Source organism: Carcharodon carcharias, chromosome 14 (genome assembly GCF_017639515.1).
Source record: "Carcharodon carcharias isolate sCarCar2 chromosome 14, sCarCar2.pri, whole genome shotgun sequence".
NCBI lineage: Eukaryota > Metazoa > Chordata > Chondrichthyes > Lamniformes > Lamnidae > Carcharodon > Carcharodon carcharias.
Window position 1 is genome coordinate 25,201,731 of NC_054480.1, and position 18,891 is coordinate 25,220,621.

Sequence of the window (18,891 nt, forward strand, 5' to 3'; positions counted from 1 at the left end):
ATATTCAAAACACAACTTGCTCGCTCAACAACCACAGTCTATGAATTTAATCATGTTAATTGGAAAATGGATGATTAGAAAAGTTTTGAATCCTACACAAGAAATCCACACAAAAATGAATTAATTAAGACATTCTAAAGTTTTGAAAGTTGCCAGTTAGGGACAATCATAAGCTAATCAGAACACTCAAACATTTTTCCAACTCCCTTTTGGTTCCTTATACAGTATATATACTTTATGCAATTTATAACATACAAAACACATAAAACTTAAATAATAGGCACAAAATCTTCAAAATGCTCACCTGCTGTTGAAGTCAATCCAATGAATTTGTCCCAGAGACCCATGCACCCACAGAGGCCTGGGGTTTGAGTTTTGCTTTTTTCGTAATGTTTGCTTTCTCCTCCCAAGGAGAGGGGGTAGTTCAGGAGCAGACACATGCGGGCGCGCCTCCGATTGGCACCCAGCGTGACGTCTGCCAGGAAGTGCTATGCGCTCCCTGTGCAGGTAGCGGGGTGGGGGTAATTCCCTAAACCGAAGATGCACTCATCTAAGTGAGGCTAATTGCTGCCTCAGGGTGATCGGCGCCAAATTCAAAACTGTGAAATTTAGAAAAATAAAATTTCCCTGACGTCCTCTCATGAGTTGGGACATGTCCATCACTTTTACTTAAACTTTTATTAAATATTTAAAAACCTACATGAAACCTCATCCTGCCTGTGGATGAGGTTTCACACTTTTTCTGAAGCCCGCCAGGGCTCCCGGCCTGCCCGCCAACCTTAAGGTTGGATGGGCACGTCCTTTAAGCACTTCAATTAGTTCTTAAATGACCTCAGTTGGCCGTTGACAGGTTAACGGGCGCACAGCTCATTCGGCTGCGCCCCTGCCAACCTGAAAATTGACATGATGTGGGGTGGCATCAGGAGTTCCGCCGGACGTCATCCCGCGTCATTTTACATGTCGGCGACTGTGCCCCACCCCACCCGCTCGCTGAACTCAATATCCTGCCCAATGTCTCTGTAATGATTATCAGATCGTACATATTTACTTCTATTTGCACTATCGGTTTATCTGTTTTGTTTCAAATGCTACGTGCATTTAGATACAGAGCCTTTAATGTTGTCATTTTATTATTTTTGTAATGTCTAGCCTTATCTGCTGATTTACTCTTAGATTTGTAATCTCTGTCTCTTCCTGTCACATCCTGTTTATCATTTCCCATATTAGTGCCTTTCTCTCTCATCTTTCTCTTTTGTTTACCACATCTGCCCAAATTTGATCCCTTGCCCTCTCCACTTCACTAGTTATGCAGCTCACTAGAATATTATTCCCTACATGGTTCAGATGTAGACCATCCCGGAGGTACTTCTCCCACACCAGCCTTTGAACCACACATTTATATCTCTAACCTTACTTGCTCTATGCTAATTTGCATGTGGCTCAATTAATAATCCACAGATTATTATACTCATACTGCCTAAAGTGTTTCATCTCTACTGCTATCTTTGTCAACAGATCTGACCTTTTGATCTTTTCGCCCCTCTGCTGTACTCCTTCGTAATATTAACTTCAGAGTCCAGCTCTCCTCTCTCCCTGACCAAGTATCCCTGCCTCTAACATTCCAGCTCAATGCCAGTACCACAAGGATACTCTAGTTTTGTGCAGTCCTACCCACTTGCTGTCAAGAAAATTGTGATTGGAACTGAAAAAAAAAATCTTCACCACTATCAATTCTTCCTCAGAAACCTCTGCAAAACCCTATTTTCATAGGATCATAGAACAGTACACCACAGAAGGAGACCATTCAGGCCATTGAGTCTGTGCCAGCCCTTTCAAAAAGCAATCCAGTGAGTCTCATTCCCCCCCACTCTTTCCTTTGCAGTTTGTTACCCCATAAGCATTTGGCCAAATCACTTTAGAGACTACTATTGAACTTGTATCAGGCAGCACATCCGCACTAAGCACTCTGGGCAGAATTTTTCCTTTGTTGGGTGGGCATGGCGGGCGGGTCTGGGAGCAGCCGCGAAATGGTCTGCTGCCTGCGATCGCCAATTAACAGCTCAGCACTGCCGGGGTGGGGGTGGGAGAAGCGTGAGCCCTACGTCTGCACATGCGCAGGGGGAATGCACACTGAAAGCTGCCTGAAGGCACAGAGCTGCCTCGGGGAGCAGAAGAATTTTACGATCAAAAATACACATTTGAAAAATGAGAGAAACATGTCCCCACGTGTGACTCAGTCACATGGAGAGGAACGTGGTTAAAATGATGTTTAAAAATGTTTATTTTATTTTAATTACCGCGGGAAACCCCGTGGATGAGGTTTCATGAAAAATCTAAAGGCCGCTTGGCCAATTCACCCACCCGCCAACCGAACGGTTGGACAAGCAGTGAAAAATACAGATTAATTACCCGCTTAAGGGCCTTAATAGGCCTTTTATTTGTCAGCAGGCGCACTACCGACTCTCGCGTGTGCCCGCCAACTGAAAGGTCGTGTGAGTGCATGATGACATCAGCACACTCGCTTGCCCACAGGACGTAAAATCCTGCCCTCTGTGTGTGAAATTGTTTTTCCTCACATTGCCTCTTTTTTTTTGCCAATGACATTAAATCTGTACCCTCTGGTTATCGGCCCTTCAAACATCTTTATTTACCCTTTACAAAAACAGAATTACCTGGAAAAACTCAGCAGGTCTGACAGAACTAGTTCTGTCGAAGGGTCATGAGGACTCGAAACGTCAACTCTTTTCTTCTCTGCCGATGCTGCCAGACCTGCTGAGTTTTTCCAGGTAATTCTGTTTTTGTTTTGGATTTCCAGCATCCGCAGTTTTTTTGTTTTTATTTACCCTTTGTCTAAATTCATCATGATTTTAAACACCATCAGTTCGCCCCTCATCCTTCTCTGCTCTAAGAACAATCAGGGCTTCTTCCGTCTACCCATGTAACTGTAATCCCTTCACCCTGGATGCTTTCTGGAAAATCTCTTCTGTACCCTCTCCAAAGCCCTCACGTCCTTCCTAAAGTGCAGTGCCCAAGATTAGCACACTGCATCAGCTGGAGCTGAACTAGTATCTTATACCTGTTTAGCATAACCTCCTGCCTTTTGTACTCTATGCCTCTATTTAAAAGTCCAGGAGCCCATGTACTTTAATAACTGCTTTGTTAATCTGTCTTGTCGCCTTCAAAGATTTGTGCACAAGCACCCACAGGTCTCTTTGTTCTTGAACCCCCTTTAAAATTGTGCTATGAGTCAGATCATGGCTCTATATGCAGTAACATCTCCATGCTGCTACATTCTATACCTCGTGATGAAGCCAAGCATCCCATCGCCATTTTGATCATTTTTCAAGCTAGCTTAAATAGCTTATATACTTGGGCACAACACTTACTCATTTAATGACATTCCCTTCTGCCTTTCTTACATTCCAGCTCTGCTACCTCACAAAGTGTTTCTGGTTGTATAACCCACAAATTCTAAACCTGACCAAGCCAGCAGATACTGGCCAGAATTTTCCCGTCGGCGATTTGGGGGCGGGGCCATTGACAGGGTAATTAAAGTAATTAAAGGCCCTGCCCGTCCAACCTTAAGGCTGGTGGGCAGGCCAGGAGCCCCAGCGGGCTCCTGATAATACATGAAACCTCATCCACTGGCGTGATGAGGTTTCATGTTCCTATTTAAAAACTTTAATAAATGTAATGTGATATTTATTAACATGTCCCATCTTGTGTGACATTGTTACATGAGGTGGACATGTTAATAATGTTTTTATTTTTCTATTTTTTTTTACATTTTGTACGCTGTCATTAATCTCCCTGAGACAGCACTTAGTCTCAGGGAGCAGTGCGATCTTTCGTGTGCATGCGCAAAAGACCGCACTTTGACAGATGGGGAATCCCTCCTCCCCCCTGCACAGGAAGCGCATAGCACTTCCTGTTGGACAGGCCGCTTGGCGGGCCAATCCAAAATGGCGGTGGGCCCCGTTTCAGTGGGGGCGGCATCGGCTGTCCGCCCGCCCACCAAGGGCAAAATTCTGCCCATTAAATTTACGGGATCCAAAAATTTGAAAATTTCTATTTCCAACTGGGAGAGTTGGACTGCTTCTAAAAGCAACAATGAATGAAATCTACTGGCAGAAGGGAATGAGAATGCATCCATTTTGGGATTTTATTATCCCAATGCTAAAACTAAACATTAAATCAATCACAGAGCGGAATGTCCCAGATTTGCACCGTGCAGTAGCGGACAGGAAAAACGACGCTTTACCCTTCAGCCGCAATGGCGGCTTTTCACGCAGCATCATCCCAAACCCGCCACATTACTTATGCATTCCTGGGGTACAAGTCATTTCGATGGCGGGCGTGCTCCAATTCACCTGCCACTCTGCCGCCTTGCCCCTTCATCCGTCAGGCATTGAATTTAATGTACAGCTGCGATCAATTCTTCCAGCCCAGGACTGCAGCAAAAAAGACATGTCCTTGAAAGACAAGAAGCCTGCAGCCCTCGAGCACCTATTGGATGCTGTTGAGGCCCACTGTGATGTCCTCTAGCCCCGGTCTGGCTGTAGGAGGGGCAGCAACATTACCACTCCGGCTTGGTAGGCGATAGCAGTGGTGATCAGTGCCAATGCTGCACAGAAGAGGTTGGCCATCCAATACAGATAGAGGATGAATGATCTCATCTGTGCAGCCAGGGTATGGCAACCACCTCATCAATCTAAACTCACACACTCAAACCCATTAAACATTCACTGGCATCTCACTCACTGCCAGCTCAAGGGACAGCACCACCCATTCTCACACAGACATCCTCAAATATCCATCTGGCCTCATCTCCTCTGGAGACTGACTTCTCAGGCATCACCACCTTGAGGCCACTTGCACAGATCAACCTGTGCACCACACACACCCTGGGATACCCCCCTTCCCCAGTACAGCTCTCATCCTGCAGCCTCTTTCCTTGCCTGAGGCCACTTCTCCCCCTTCCCCAAGCAAGCCCTAGCCCTGTAACTTTTGCAAAGCCACCCACATGTGGCTGATCTGGTAGGTAGAGATCTGCCCGTGAACCTCCCTAAAAGTGATGTGGTGCTGTCTGTGAAGCCTGGCGCTGATGACTGCGAGTGCTGACTGAAGCAAACAAGCTTCAAAGTCCCAAGCAAAGTGCAGCCAGCCAAGTGCACGCCTTCTATTTGCTGTTGTGAAACACGTCGGCGTGTTTTCCCACCGATGTGGGCGGATGATCCAGCCGGGGGTGGCCTGGCCTTGTAATGACATGCTGATGCATTACAATGAGGTTCCTGACGTCCGATGGCAGGGAATGCAGCTCGCCAACGACGGGCTGAGCAGACAATCGCAAACTAGTTTCACAATGCCGCAAAACTGATTTTTGGCCTTCTCGCCATATTGCCCATTCACGCCACCGAACACGCTCGATGCCATTGGGCACGGCAAATCCCGGCCACAGTCTTCTTCCAACACATGCAGTCCAACAGCACATTTAAATAAAAGCTAACCCCCTGAGTAAAATAGTCAGCACATTTCTATCCAAAACTTTAACTGTTTTTCTCTTACTCTATGCATCCTGCTCTGGAGTGCTCCCAGAATTCTGTATTTATTTCAGGTTTCAGATGCCTGTAGTGTTTGGCCTTTGTTGTAAGTACTTTACAGTATCACTTTTGATGGATCCATTACCGTTTTGTAATGAATCCAGATTCAAGGATCCTTTAAATGCACATCGTTCCAAGTCTGGCTCATTTACTGAAGTCATTGAGTGTGCACAGTGCAGCATTCTGAGGTGAATCTTTAATATTCTTGAGAGGTCTCCTGTTTCCATCTCAAAAAGTTTCTGATTGCCTATAATCTGGAGCGGTTTTGACTAGAAGTCTACGTAGACCCATAAAACCTCTGGGGCTTAAATCACTTTGCCGAGCAACTCGCATTGAAAGCAAACATCTGGGCAGCACCTGTTTAGTTATTGCGTGATCTGTTTACTGATTTGAGGATAACTATGGAGAACAGGCATTATCTCAGAAAATTAGAATTGTCAGATTTCTAAATATATAGTACACATTTTAACAACTAATTTTAAATTTTGTAAAATGAATCAATTTTCTTGTGAGCTAAAGTAATTTGAAAGCTGGACTTACCTATTTATTTGCCATACTGTAGAGAAAATTATACCCAGGACTTTACAATTAAGTTTCTGCATTTATGATGTTAACTATTTTGTGATACTTAACAATGTAGTCTTAAAATTATTGAATGGATTACCAAGTCTAACACATTACCAACTCATCAACGTTTAAGTCATTTCTTCCAGCTACAATTTCACCAACTGGACAGCTTGACTCCTCCCAACAAAATTGTTACTTGTACAAATCAGCATAAGATATCCTTTCACAAAGAATTTTTATTATGGCAGAATTCCTCAATTTCCTTTACTTTCTCTTTAAAAATTAATTCAGTAAGCACAGTAATATAACATTTAGAGTAAGAGTTAAAGGTTTGTGTGTTTTTTTCTTGCAGGAGCTGTGGTTATTGCCTTTGTTGTCTGCTGGCTTCCTTATCACATGCGTCGACTTATGTTCTGTTATGTCCCCAAACACCTCTGGACAGAGTGAGTATTTAGCAATTGGCTAGAGTTCTAGTTTGATGACAATATTCATGTTTAATATTGAATAAAGAAAGCAGAAGAGCCTTGTTATTTTATATGTATTTGAGTATTGCTGAAAAAAGAGACATGTCTAAACTTTTCATCTTGCCCTCATCAGGACACTCGCAAGAACACCAATATAAGGGGGAAAATAACAATTTATATTGTATGCGAAGAGAGTGCTGATTCATTGGAGAATACACCACTGATGGTGACTTTCAGTTAACTGCCAAGCATTGTTTGAAATTAAACCAGGCAGCTTGACCCTGATTGGTCAAGGCATTGCCCTGAGGAATGATTCAGCGAATGACTGTTACTTATTTTGTTTAGCTGAAACAGACGCAGTGTACGTCCATGTTCTTTTTGTCTGCACAGAACAGGACCCTGTGTATCAATATATGTAGCTTCCGGTACATGCAAATGCACCACATTGCGAGCCCAACTGACCATCTTAAATTGGTTGTCAGCATAATTCTTAGCACATTGAGGATTATTTAGCAAGTGTTGTCCAATTACAGAATCACATATAATGTTGGACACTGTGTTTTGAGTTTTGCAAGCATGGGCTGGTTTGGTATGGTCTGTATCATGCCCGTGACTGGGACATGCTGTTTGATACAATCAGCCAATCATTGGGACGTACGGGCTACATACCTAACATCACACTCGCGCTGAAATTCATATGCCATATTACTCATTTGTGTGATAGGCAGAATGTCTTTTTGGCTTGATGGCAGTATCCTGTTAGTGGTGAATACCACTCATGTTGCCACTGCATAGTAGCAGCATGAAACAGCTAGATTTACCAGTTGCTCAAACTTTTGAGACACCTTGCCCTTCCAAAGTAATCTGAGGTAGACTGGGCACTTTTCCAGGCCAAAAGTGATGGCCTTAGGACCATTCACGAATTTGCATGATAAATGGCGCGAAATGACCTGATCAGGGTAGCCACTATCCTGCAGGATACCTTTGATGCAACCTATTTCAGCAGCAAGCTTGCATGGTGAGCAAATGGTTCGGGCCCTATTTACAAGTTTGCCGATAAGACCAACCTTATAACGTGTGCAACTATAAAAATCCCAGCATGTATATCAGCCAGTGAAGGTAGGCATGTGGTAGACCATGGTAGAGAATCCTCTGGCAGATTTCTCAACTAACACGTCAAGGAAGGGGGTTCTTCTGACTGCTCTGTTTCATATGTGAATTTAAGCGTGGGATGGAGCCCAGTAAGACATGTAAGTAAATTGTTACATGTGGCTGCAGATTTAAATATTGCAAACATATCCCACATATTTCAGATATGTGAGGGGTAGGAGGTTAGGTGTCATTCCATCGAAGACACGTTTCTCATGGAACCCAACAAAGATGTTTGCAAAAGCTGGGCCTATAGGGGATCCCATGGCAACATCATCTATTTGATCATTGTGGTAATTATGGTTTTATGTAATGTGTAGTACACCTTTAAGAAGGATGTTAGAAAGGAAGATCACATGATCTTATTTAACCAATAAAGGACTAGCACAGGCTACCTCTATAGTTAGTCAGTAGTATGGAGACAAGAATTGAGTTGAAAGTTCACAAGTATAGCTGCTGAGTACCTTTGTAAATAAACAGAATGTGTTCCACCTTAGAAGTGTCTACTGATCAACTTTATCTATTGTACCAACTTGGCCATCCCACAACAAGCGTGTAACCAGGATCCATAAGTCCCAACAAACTGGTGACTAGGATCCAACAAACGCGACGAGGTAAAAGCAAGGATAAAGCAAAGATACAGTAAACTGGCTTTGAGAATAAAACAAGTTAATGGAAGAAATCAAGAGAGACGAAATTGGGCTGTACCTTGCAAGGTACAGCCCAACTTTGTTTCTATTGATTTCTTCCGTTAATCATAAGTAGAATTTCCATCCTAATCGTTGAAGCAATCTACTCACAAAATGCCACAATATGGAAGAATTGATCCTTTCGATCCAGCCATGGACGATTGGTCTCATTATATTGCACACCTTGTGTTCTTTTTCCGAGCAAACGACATTATGGGGGGGAAAAGAGGCAAGTGATCCTCTTACCTACGGGTGGGAATAAAGCCTACAGGTTGATTCAGAGTTCAACGGCACCCAGTGCCTCAGATTGGAAAAGTTCTGATGAATTTGTGGACCTCGTGAAGGGTCATTACCGGCCAAAGCCCTCGGTAACGATGCAATGGTTCAAATTTGACTCAAGAGGTAGAGCCCCGGGGGAGACAGTTGCTTGTTATGTGGCAAATTTGAAACAGTTAACAGAACAGTGTGAGTTTGGTACATCTTTAAATGACATGCTCCTATATCATTTTGCGTGCGGGTGTGAATGAAGACACGATTCAGAAGAGATTACTGTCTGAAACAAATTTGGACCTTAAGAAGATAACACTGGCCATGGGGAGCGCAGTAAGACATTCAAGAGCCACACTGGGAGTGAATAATGATGCCATGCTCTACATTGGGCGGGAAGCCCGAGCCAAAAAGGGCACGAAAATGCAAGACACTGCCAAGAAGTGGGAAACAGCCACCGCTAGCAGAAAAATAAAAAAGAAATGACTTAGCAGCGAAAACATGAAATAATTGGAACAGAGGTGGAAATAGACAACCTTATAATGATTGGCAGTTTAAAAAAATCAAATGTTTTTATTGTTATCGAAACGGGCACCTAATGAGACAGTGCAAGGAAAGAATTAGGCAGACTTTCAAACAAAAAAAAACCCCACTGAGATCTACAGTGTAGAAGAGCCTGAAGCAACAAATTCAGATACTTATTCGTTATTTAGTTTGAAGGTTGGAAAGACAGAACCAATACATGTAATAGTGAAGGTAAATGGCAGACCTATTAGAATGGAAATGCAAACAGAAGCTTACACTACAGTGATTTGTGAACACACCTGCAAATATCTGAATTATGGTGAACATAAATTAAATTTGGAAGAAACTGATGCCAGATTAAAAACTTACATGGGTGAAGACATTCAAGTGAAGGGCATAAGCAGAGTAACTGTCCATTACAGGAGCCAATTGGTAAAACTGCCCGTGGTGGTGGTAGCAGGCGAGGGGCCAAGCCTCTCTGGACAAAACTGCTAAAGGAGATAAAGTTAGAATGGGCTGAAATTTTTCAGCTGAGAGCAAATGAGTTACTAAAACTACTACAAAAATACACCTCAGTCTTCAAGGATGAACTTGGGAAGATCCAGGGTCTGCAAGCAAAAATTTATGTGAATCCAGAGGCAACCCCCCCGATTCATGAAGGCAAGACCAGTACCTTATGCACTGTGGGAAAAGGTCAACACCGAACTGGACAGATTAGAGAAACTGGGCGTTATACAACCTGTGCAGTTCTCAGAATGGGCAGCACCAATAGTCCCCATCTTTAAACCTGACCAAAATGTTCGAATTTGTGGAGACTACAAATTGATAGTTAATAAAGTGACTAAGCTGGACAGACACCCCATACCAAAAATTAAGATCTGTTTGCCAAGCTGGCAGGTGGAACCACCTACACGAAACTTGATATGAGTCAGGCTTATCAACAATTAGAGTTAGAGAAGACCTCCTGGGAATTTGTCACACTTAATACACACAAAGGGTTGCACCAATATGCCAGTTTGCTCTTTGGCATCTCCTCAGCTTGTGCCATATTCCAGAGAACAATGGAAAGTTTACTGCAGGGACTGCCCCAGGTTGTAGTTTATTTAGATGATGTTCTGGTGACCGGGCTTACTGAAAAAGAGCAGTTGGTGAACTTAGAAGAAGTCTTAAAATGTTTCCTGCAGGCTGGAGTGCGTTTAAAAAAAAAGAAAAGCGTTCCAAACAAGGGAGGTAATCTATCTGGCGCACGTGCCCCAAAGAACGCCTCCGAGCTCAGATCATTCTTAGGAATGATCAATTATTATGGGCGTTTCTTACCCAGTTTGTCTACATAACTGGCCCCCCTGCATTATCTACTCAAGAAGAACCAATATTGGAGTTGGCAGACACCACAGAAAGAAGCTTTCATAAAAGTGAAACAATTGTTGCACTCATCAAATCTATTAGTACATTATGACCAGAGGAAAGAATTGGTGTTGACATGTGATGCATCTCCTTGCGGATTGGGAACAGTGCTCTCCCATCGAATGGACAATGGCACGGGATGGTCGATAGGATAAAAATCAAGAATGTTCACCACAGCGGAAAAGGGTTACTCTCACAGATAGAAAAAGAAGGCTTTTCAATCAACATTGCTGTCAAGAAATTTCACCAGTATGTGTACATGGCCATCATTTTACTATAGTTTCAGACCACAATCCATTGCTAGGATTGTTCAGCGAGGACAAGGCTATACCACCCATAGCCTCAATAAGAATGCAACGATGGGCATTGATCCTGGCAGCATAAGTGTATACTTTTGTCCATCGGCCTGGAAATCAAATTGCAAATGCTGTTTCTTTATTTTTATTGTTAAATTTCTTGTTTGTTTATTGTTAGATTTCTGAGATTCATCACTGGTATGTGCTAGACAGATCAGTGTTTGGACGAGTTGAAACCCAGTCTTATCCAAAGTACACAAACAGGTGCTTCATGGTTGGTCACAAGTGCATGTATCTGATGAAATGAAACTGTACTTTAACAGAAAACATAAAATAACCAGCCAGGAGGGTATCTTATTGTGGGGGGGGTGCAAATGATTGTTCCTCCAAAAGGAAGAAACCCATTGTTGATTGAACTACATAGTGTACACTGAGGAATTTCCCGAATGAATACCGTAGCACACAGCTATCTATGGTGGCCTGATGGATGGAAAAGTAGAGAGCTCAGTGAAGAATTATGTGCAGTGCCAACAATTGCAAAAGTTACCTTCAACAGCTCCGTTACACCCTTAGGAGTGACCAGGAAGGCCATGGGTGCGGTTACACATTGACTATGTGGAACTTTTCATGGGAACAATGTTTCTGCTCATTGTTGATGCCCACTTAAAATGGATGGACATATATGAGGTGTAGTCACCAACGACTTCTGCTACAGTTGAGAAGCTACATCGAAGTTTTGCCATTCATGGACTACCAGAAGTGGTTGGATCTGATAACGGCACGGCATTTATGAGTGCTGAGTCTCAATGGTTTATCAGCCTCAACAGTATCACTCATGTAAAATCTTCACCATACCACCCTTCCTCAAATGGATTGGCCGAGAGGGCGGTTCAAGCATTCAAGGCAGACATGAAAAAGTTAACTGGAGATTCCATAGCAACCAAGCTAGCACGCTTTCTTTTCCATTATAGGACCACCCCTCACACAACAACAGTTGTCACACCTGCGGAATGATTGATGAAACGCCGTCTCAGGACAAGATTGAGCTTAATAATGCCGAATTTAGGGGGGAAGGTGGAAAGGAGTCAGGGAAGTCAGAAAACTAGACACTAGACTGGCATAGTCGTGACAGGAGGCTTACCATGGGAGAGACAGTATATGTGAAGAACTTTGGAGAAGGACCAAGGTGGTTACCAGGTGAAATAAATACAGTGACTTGGATATTATTTTACCATGTGAAGATGGAAGGCTGAGTCACACGGGGACATGTGGATCATCTAAGGAAGAGAGAAGCAAATCACCAAGAAATGATTTCACCAGTGTTCATGACCAGGTCAGTGTTTCCTGTTGAGAGAACTCAACCTAGTACAGATGTGTCTGATGTGTCTGTTGTACCTGCAAGAGTTGAGGAAACAGATTTGCAAGTGCCCGCCGAAGAACCTGATGCTCAGACAACTCCAGAAAAGGAGGTTCCTGACAAAGCATCTGAAGCTGTAGAGCGGAGACGTTCTACACGCTTAAGAAAATCCCCAGAAAGGCTGAATTTGTAAATTACTTATCTGTGTAAATAATTTGCTATTTTGAGAAAATTATACTTGTAAATGTAAAATGTGTTTCTGAGTGTGGTAATTATGGTTTTATGTAATGTGTAGTATACCTTTAAGAAGGATGTTATAAAGGAAGATCACATGATCTTATGTAATCAATAGAGGAGTAACGCAGGCTACCTTTTTAGTCGCTAGTCTGTAGTTAGTAGTCAGTAGTATGGAGACAGAGTTTGAGTTGAAAGCACACAAGTGTAGCTGCTGATTACCTTCGTGGATAAACAGAATACGTTCCACCTAAGGAGCTCCTGCTGATCAACTCTGTCTATTGTACCAATTCGGCCATCCTACAACAAGCATGTAACCAGGATCCATAAGTCCCAACAGACTGGTGACTAGGATCCAACAGGCGTACATGGTGTCATTAAAACTGAACTCAAATGCTCGAGTTGCCAAGTTCATAAGTTCATTGAATACTGATTCACGCAATGGTGGTGGGCCTAGATCACCATGATGTAGTGCTGCAACGCAAATATCTATGGATGCTGCCATCAAGCCAAAAAGGCATTCTGCCTATCACACAAATGAGTAATGTGGTATATGAATTTCAGTGCCAGTATAATGCTAGGTATGTAAACAGTACGTCCCAAAGACTGGCGTATCATATCAAACAGCATATCCCAGGTTCTGTTTACAATTGGTAGGGTACAGAACGGATACAACCAGCCCATGCTAGCAAAACTCAAAATTCAGTGCCCAACATTAGATATGTTCCATGATTGGACGACATTTGCTAAATAATCCTCAATGTGCCAAGAATTATGCTGACAATCAATTTAAGATTGTCAGTCGGGCTCACAATGTGGCACATTTGCATGTACTGGAAGCTACATATATTAATGTACAGGGCATTGTTCCTGCAGACAGAAAGAATATGTACATACACTGCCCTTGTTTCAGCTAAACAAAATAAGTAACCGCCATTAGCTGACTCATTCCTCAGGGCAATTCCTTGACCAATCAGGGTCAAGCTGCCTCCTTTAAAAGTCAAACGATACTTGGTTGTTAACTGTCAATCACCATTAATGGTGCATTCTTCATGGCAACACCACTTGACAACCAATTAGCACTCTCTTCACATACAGTATGAATTGTTGTTTTGCCCCTTATATTGGTGTTCTTGCCAGTGTCCTGATGAGTGCAAGATGAAAAGGTTAGACATGTCTCTTTTTTTCAGCAATACACAAGTTCTGTACTACCAGATGACTATTTGTATGTATTTTGCTGTGATTTATGCAGCATGTTACTCAGTTTATGAATGAAGGCACCGAGCAAAACAATACTAGTTTGTATATTGAGTTTATTGACACAAATTGAGTTAAACTTCACAAACCCAAATCCAGAACAAATCTCTCAAATCTCATTTACATCCATTAAGCACAATGTTCAAAATTATAAACATGTCAGGTACCAGTACTGCATAGTAAAGAGCCAAGACAGATATGTTTGGCCAAATGACCTCCTTCTGAGTTTTTCACTTCTTTGGAACTGGATTAACGGTTCCCTACCCCAAACCATTTACTGCACACATGTCATTTCAGTTGTTTTTTGGCTTTACTTTCAAGAAAAACAAGGTTCAACAGTTGCAAATCTGTTTTGTATTTGTGAATGCGTGACATGCTGTGTGTACCGATTTAAAATATAGGACCACTACAACACATAGCCAACAAACAAATGGTCTTTATTAAGCTGTGCTCAGAAACTAAAACCCTAATTATAGCACTGGTTCCCGTCATAATCAATGCATGTAAAATACATTACTAACTTGGCTTCATATCTGTGACTTTAATGGCATTTGTAGATTTGCAAATTTGTAGATTTTCAAAACTTAGAACTCCTTGCTTAGTGCCTTCACTTTAATTCATTTTATATATCTATAGAACATGTTGTATGTTATGAAATAATATAATTCAACTCTTTGCAGCAACTGGGTGCAAGATGGTCCTTTCCTACTTGGGATTTAGGTGTGACTGAAAGGAAGGAAGCCTATATGGAATCAGCTCAGGCCACCTGAGGGTGTTTATTAGTTGATAGGATCTACAGTAAAAATCTGCTGTCACTTATTTTGTTTAGCTGAAACAGGTGCAGTGTGTGTGCCAAGAAATGTTTGCAAGCTGAAAGTACATTCTAATCTTTAGCACTTACCAAGTGCGATAACACTCCTGTGAACTGCCTTGGGATGTTTTATTATGTTAAGGATGATAGTGAAAGTTATTGTTGTTTTATAAATGCACCTTAAAGTGCAATTTGACGTCAGGCTGGGAAATTTAGGGTGCTGAAGACATGAGCTTCCATCGAGCAAAAATAACCCTTTTCTTCTCCTTGATAGTTCTCATGTGAAATCACTTTTGTGAAGTGTGTTGTATCTTGCCAGAATAGTCTGCTTTGACATGATTGAAGTTATTCCAATTTTGACTACCGAATCCTGTATCCTGTAAAACCTTTTTAGAAGGCCCTGTGACATTCGGTAGAAATTTCAATGCAATAATTAATCACATAATTAGACACACATCAATATTCTGGATAACCTGCTAGCTGTGAATTATTGGAGCACAAGTTTGGGAATCTAAATTTTCCACTTCATAACATTTTTTTCATCATAACTTGTAGGAAGCTGCGCTGACATCATCCTGATCCCTTTGATGCCTAATGATCGCACTTAATGCCTATAATGTCTAATGATCACTTTTGAACACGAATGATTGCTTCCACAAATTTAACAAGTTTGATGGATTTCTTGTGGAGTGCTTCAATAACCTGTGATCAATACTCATTCTGAATTACACCATTTGATGTCAGATCTGTACTGGTCACTTTGAGCTTTTATCAAACGCTGAATTGATGTAAGATCTAGGGTTGCCTGTTTTCCTGAAGTCTTTTGCAGTCCTCCTCAATGTTCTCCCTACTTTTGTGTCTCAGCAAATTTTGACATTTTGTCCCATATATACATAGAGGGAACAAAGGTGGATCCAGCACTGACCCTCGGGATACATCAATCCAAACATATCTATTTATCCAGATAATTTTCTGTGTGCCAGTTAACTTTCCATATAAGCTGTTAACATTTCCTTTTATAACAACTACCTGATTTTTTTTCTGATGAACCTCTAGTGAGACATCAATAACTTGTATTTATAAAGCGCTCTTAACATAGTAAAACTTCCCAAGACGCTTCACAGGAGTGTTATCAGATAAAATTTGACACCGAGCCACAAAGGGAGATCTTAGAGCAGATAACCAAAAGTTTGGTTAAAGAACATATGTTCTAAAGAGCATCTTAAAGGGGGAAAGACAGGAAGAGAGATAGAGAGGTTAACAAAGGGAATTCCAGTTCAGGGGCCTTGGCAGCTCATGGCACGAGCACCAATGGTGAAAGATTTGCAATTGGGGATGTTCAAAAGGCCAGAGGTGCACAGATATCTCAGAGGGTTGTGTGGCTGAAGAAAGTGACAGAGAAAGGGAGGGCCGAGGGTGTGGAGGGATTTGAAAACAAGAATGAGAATTTTAAAATCAAGGCATTGCTTAACCAGGAGCCAACATAGGTTAGCAAACAAAGGGGTCACAGATGAATGGGACAAGATAGAGCACAGGAAGCAGAGTTTCTGGATGGCCTCAAGTTTACTAAGGATAGAATGTGCAACGTTGACCAGGAATGCATTGAAATAGTCAAGGTAATAAAGGAATGGATGCTGGTTTCAGCAGCAGATGAGTTGAGACGGGCAAAGCCAGGCAATGTTACGGAGTTGGAAATAGCCCTAGTGATGGAATGGATATGTGGTCAGAAGCTCATCCTGGGGTCAAGTATGACACCAAAGTTGTGAATAGTCTGCTTAGCCTCAGAGTTGCCTGAGAGAGGGATGGAGTCAGTAGCTAGTAAACGGAGTTTGTGGTGGGCACCGAAAACAATTGGGCCCTCTCAATATCTACTTATAGGAAATTTCTGCTTATCTAGTACTGGATATTAGACAAGCAGTCTGATCATTTAAAGACTAGTGATGTAGATAATAAAGAATCACAAATTAGTTAATACGCATCAATTAATCCTATTATAAAGCAACTGGATACTTGGATAAGTGTAGGAATCTTGGATCCAATAGTAAACAGAGGCCATCAAATGCTCTATGAGACATTATAGCTGATGTAATATTTCTGAGTTGATGAATAATAGATTGGAATCCTGCCATATTTTGAATCTCTCAAGGGCCATGGAGAAATTTGACAAATGTTTTCTGTTCTTTAAGGTTTATCTGTGATTAGTTGCATCACCCAAGAGTTAAGCATAGAGAAGAAAGCCAGCAGACCTAATCATTTTTTAAAATCTATCTATATCCTTAATAAGATGATCGTATAATGTTTATGCAGTTTAATGATTTGCATGTTATAGATAACTACAATTTCAGAAGGTTTCTGTATATTATATATTTGAGGAATTCTCTTGCAACTTTCTTTAATAGGAGTGGTTCTTGCGTCCAGAAATGCTGGACAGTATGTTCTCAATCAATGCTGCCTGCCTGCTGAGTATTCCCAGCATGTGTTTTTTATTTCTTAATCTATGTTTGTGATTAATTTTGTAATCCTAATCGCTATTATTGCTTCTTCCAGTTTTCTCTACGATTTCTATCATTACTTCTACATGGTGACAAATGTCCTCTTCTACGTCAGCTCAACTATCAACCCTATCCTGTACAACCTGGTCTCTGCAAACTTCAGGCAGGACTTCCTCTCAACGCTTAGCTCTTTCTGTCTTCTCAGTCGACAAAAGGCAAAGGCTCCTGCACTTAGCAGAAAGTCAAACAGCATTTCCAGCAATCATACCTACTCCAGTAATGCTACCAGGGAAACCATCTATTAGCAGATCCTAACTGGGGTCAAATAGTTGAAAGAGAAGGGTGAGAAAGTAACACGATTAATAATTACTATCATGAATTTTGGGGGCAATCACAATAGTGAGAAGCTTAGTGACTCACTGAGACTTTTTAAAAAATAATCGCATTGAGGAGATTGTAAAAGTTGTAAGATGACAGCCTGGATTTTCCATTAAGTTGCCTTGATTTTTCAGCGTAAGTGAACCAGGGAAAAGAGCATGGGATTTCAATTGCAAATTACATCCAGTATAAATTAAGTTTCTGTGATATTTTGTGCTAGTTTATAAAATATCATAATAGAAACCACCCCACCCATAACAAAAACAGCCTTACCCCAGCTTGAATTAATCACCATTGGGAGTTTCCACTAATTGTGAAATTGTTTGCCTTCAAAAAGGCACTTAAAATTACACAACTTTTGGATGCAAGGACACGAATAGGCTTGTTTTAAAAGCTTCTGGATATAATGTTTTTAACTTACTCAGAGACTGACCACTGTACACAAATCAAACTAGCAAATGGTTGTGTATATTTTTTTTAACATCATTTTGAGTTATCTAAAATTGGCTTCGTTCCAGGCAGTGGACTGATTAAAATGCTTATTTTTTGTGATAAATCCATTTTGAGTGGTTATCAGTCTAACTGCATCAATTGCCATTTTTAAATATATCGAGGAATATTGTTTAAGGCTCAATTCTGCTGGGTTGATGGCGGATTTTACATTCAGTGACATACATATAAGTTTGACCAGACACTTCAGGAATTAAAAAACACTCCTCAAAACTAGCACAATTTGGACCCAGATCACCAAGTGGAAACTCTACCCCTCTAGCACCTTTTGTGTAACATCCGTTGCTATGCTATTAGGATGGAAATACTCAGAATGTGACAAAATAATTGTCCCAGCATTGATGCCTATATTTGCTTCAGTTTGCACTCTCACCATAAATTCCGAGTGAACTCAAATAACTTTCTGGTCTTGAATTAAATATTATATATTACCCATTCGTCGAGGCACTTGTCATGTATGAATCCCTAAGAATCCAAAAGAAAATTAATATTCTTTTTGATCAAAGTGAGAATGATCTCTTTTAACGTTTAAGCAGGAGATACCAAATGGCAGTGTGTGAAAATATTTCTCTCCTTTCAATGCACACGAATCTTTGAAATTTCTCTTTGTTAACTTTGAAAGATTCAATTTTTAAAATGGGACTGCTTAAAGTTTCTTAACCAGAAAGTGTAACTGTAGTACTTCAATATTTACTTAAATTATATTACAGATTAGCTTTGTACAATCCTGAACTTTCATGTTTATCACATATGATTTCACTGACCCAGGTCCACAATTAGCACATTAATGCACAACCTTTGTCCACACACCACAACGCCATTTAAACCTAATACAGTAATTTGCAAAACTACTCCAGATGGGCTTGACAACATTAAACATGGAGGCAAACA

The 18,891-nt window shown here is 41.3% G+C and overlaps 1 protein-coding gene across 1 annotated transcript in view; it reads left to right on the forward strand.

The window, feature by feature from the left end:
* Positions 1-17,417, forward strand: part of ntsr1 (neurotensin receptor 1 (high affinity)) — a 65,711-nt gene extending 48,294 nt beyond the window's left edge. The window contains exons 3-4 of the mRNA XM_041205441.1: positions 6,520-6,610; positions 17,168-17,417. Of these exons, the coding sequence (XP_041061375.1) occupies positions 6,520-6,610; positions 17,168-17,417 (341 nt within the window). The remainder of the gene's footprint in view (positions 1-6,519; positions 6,611-17,167) is intronic.
* Positions 17,418-18,891: the final 1,474 nt, after the last annotated feature.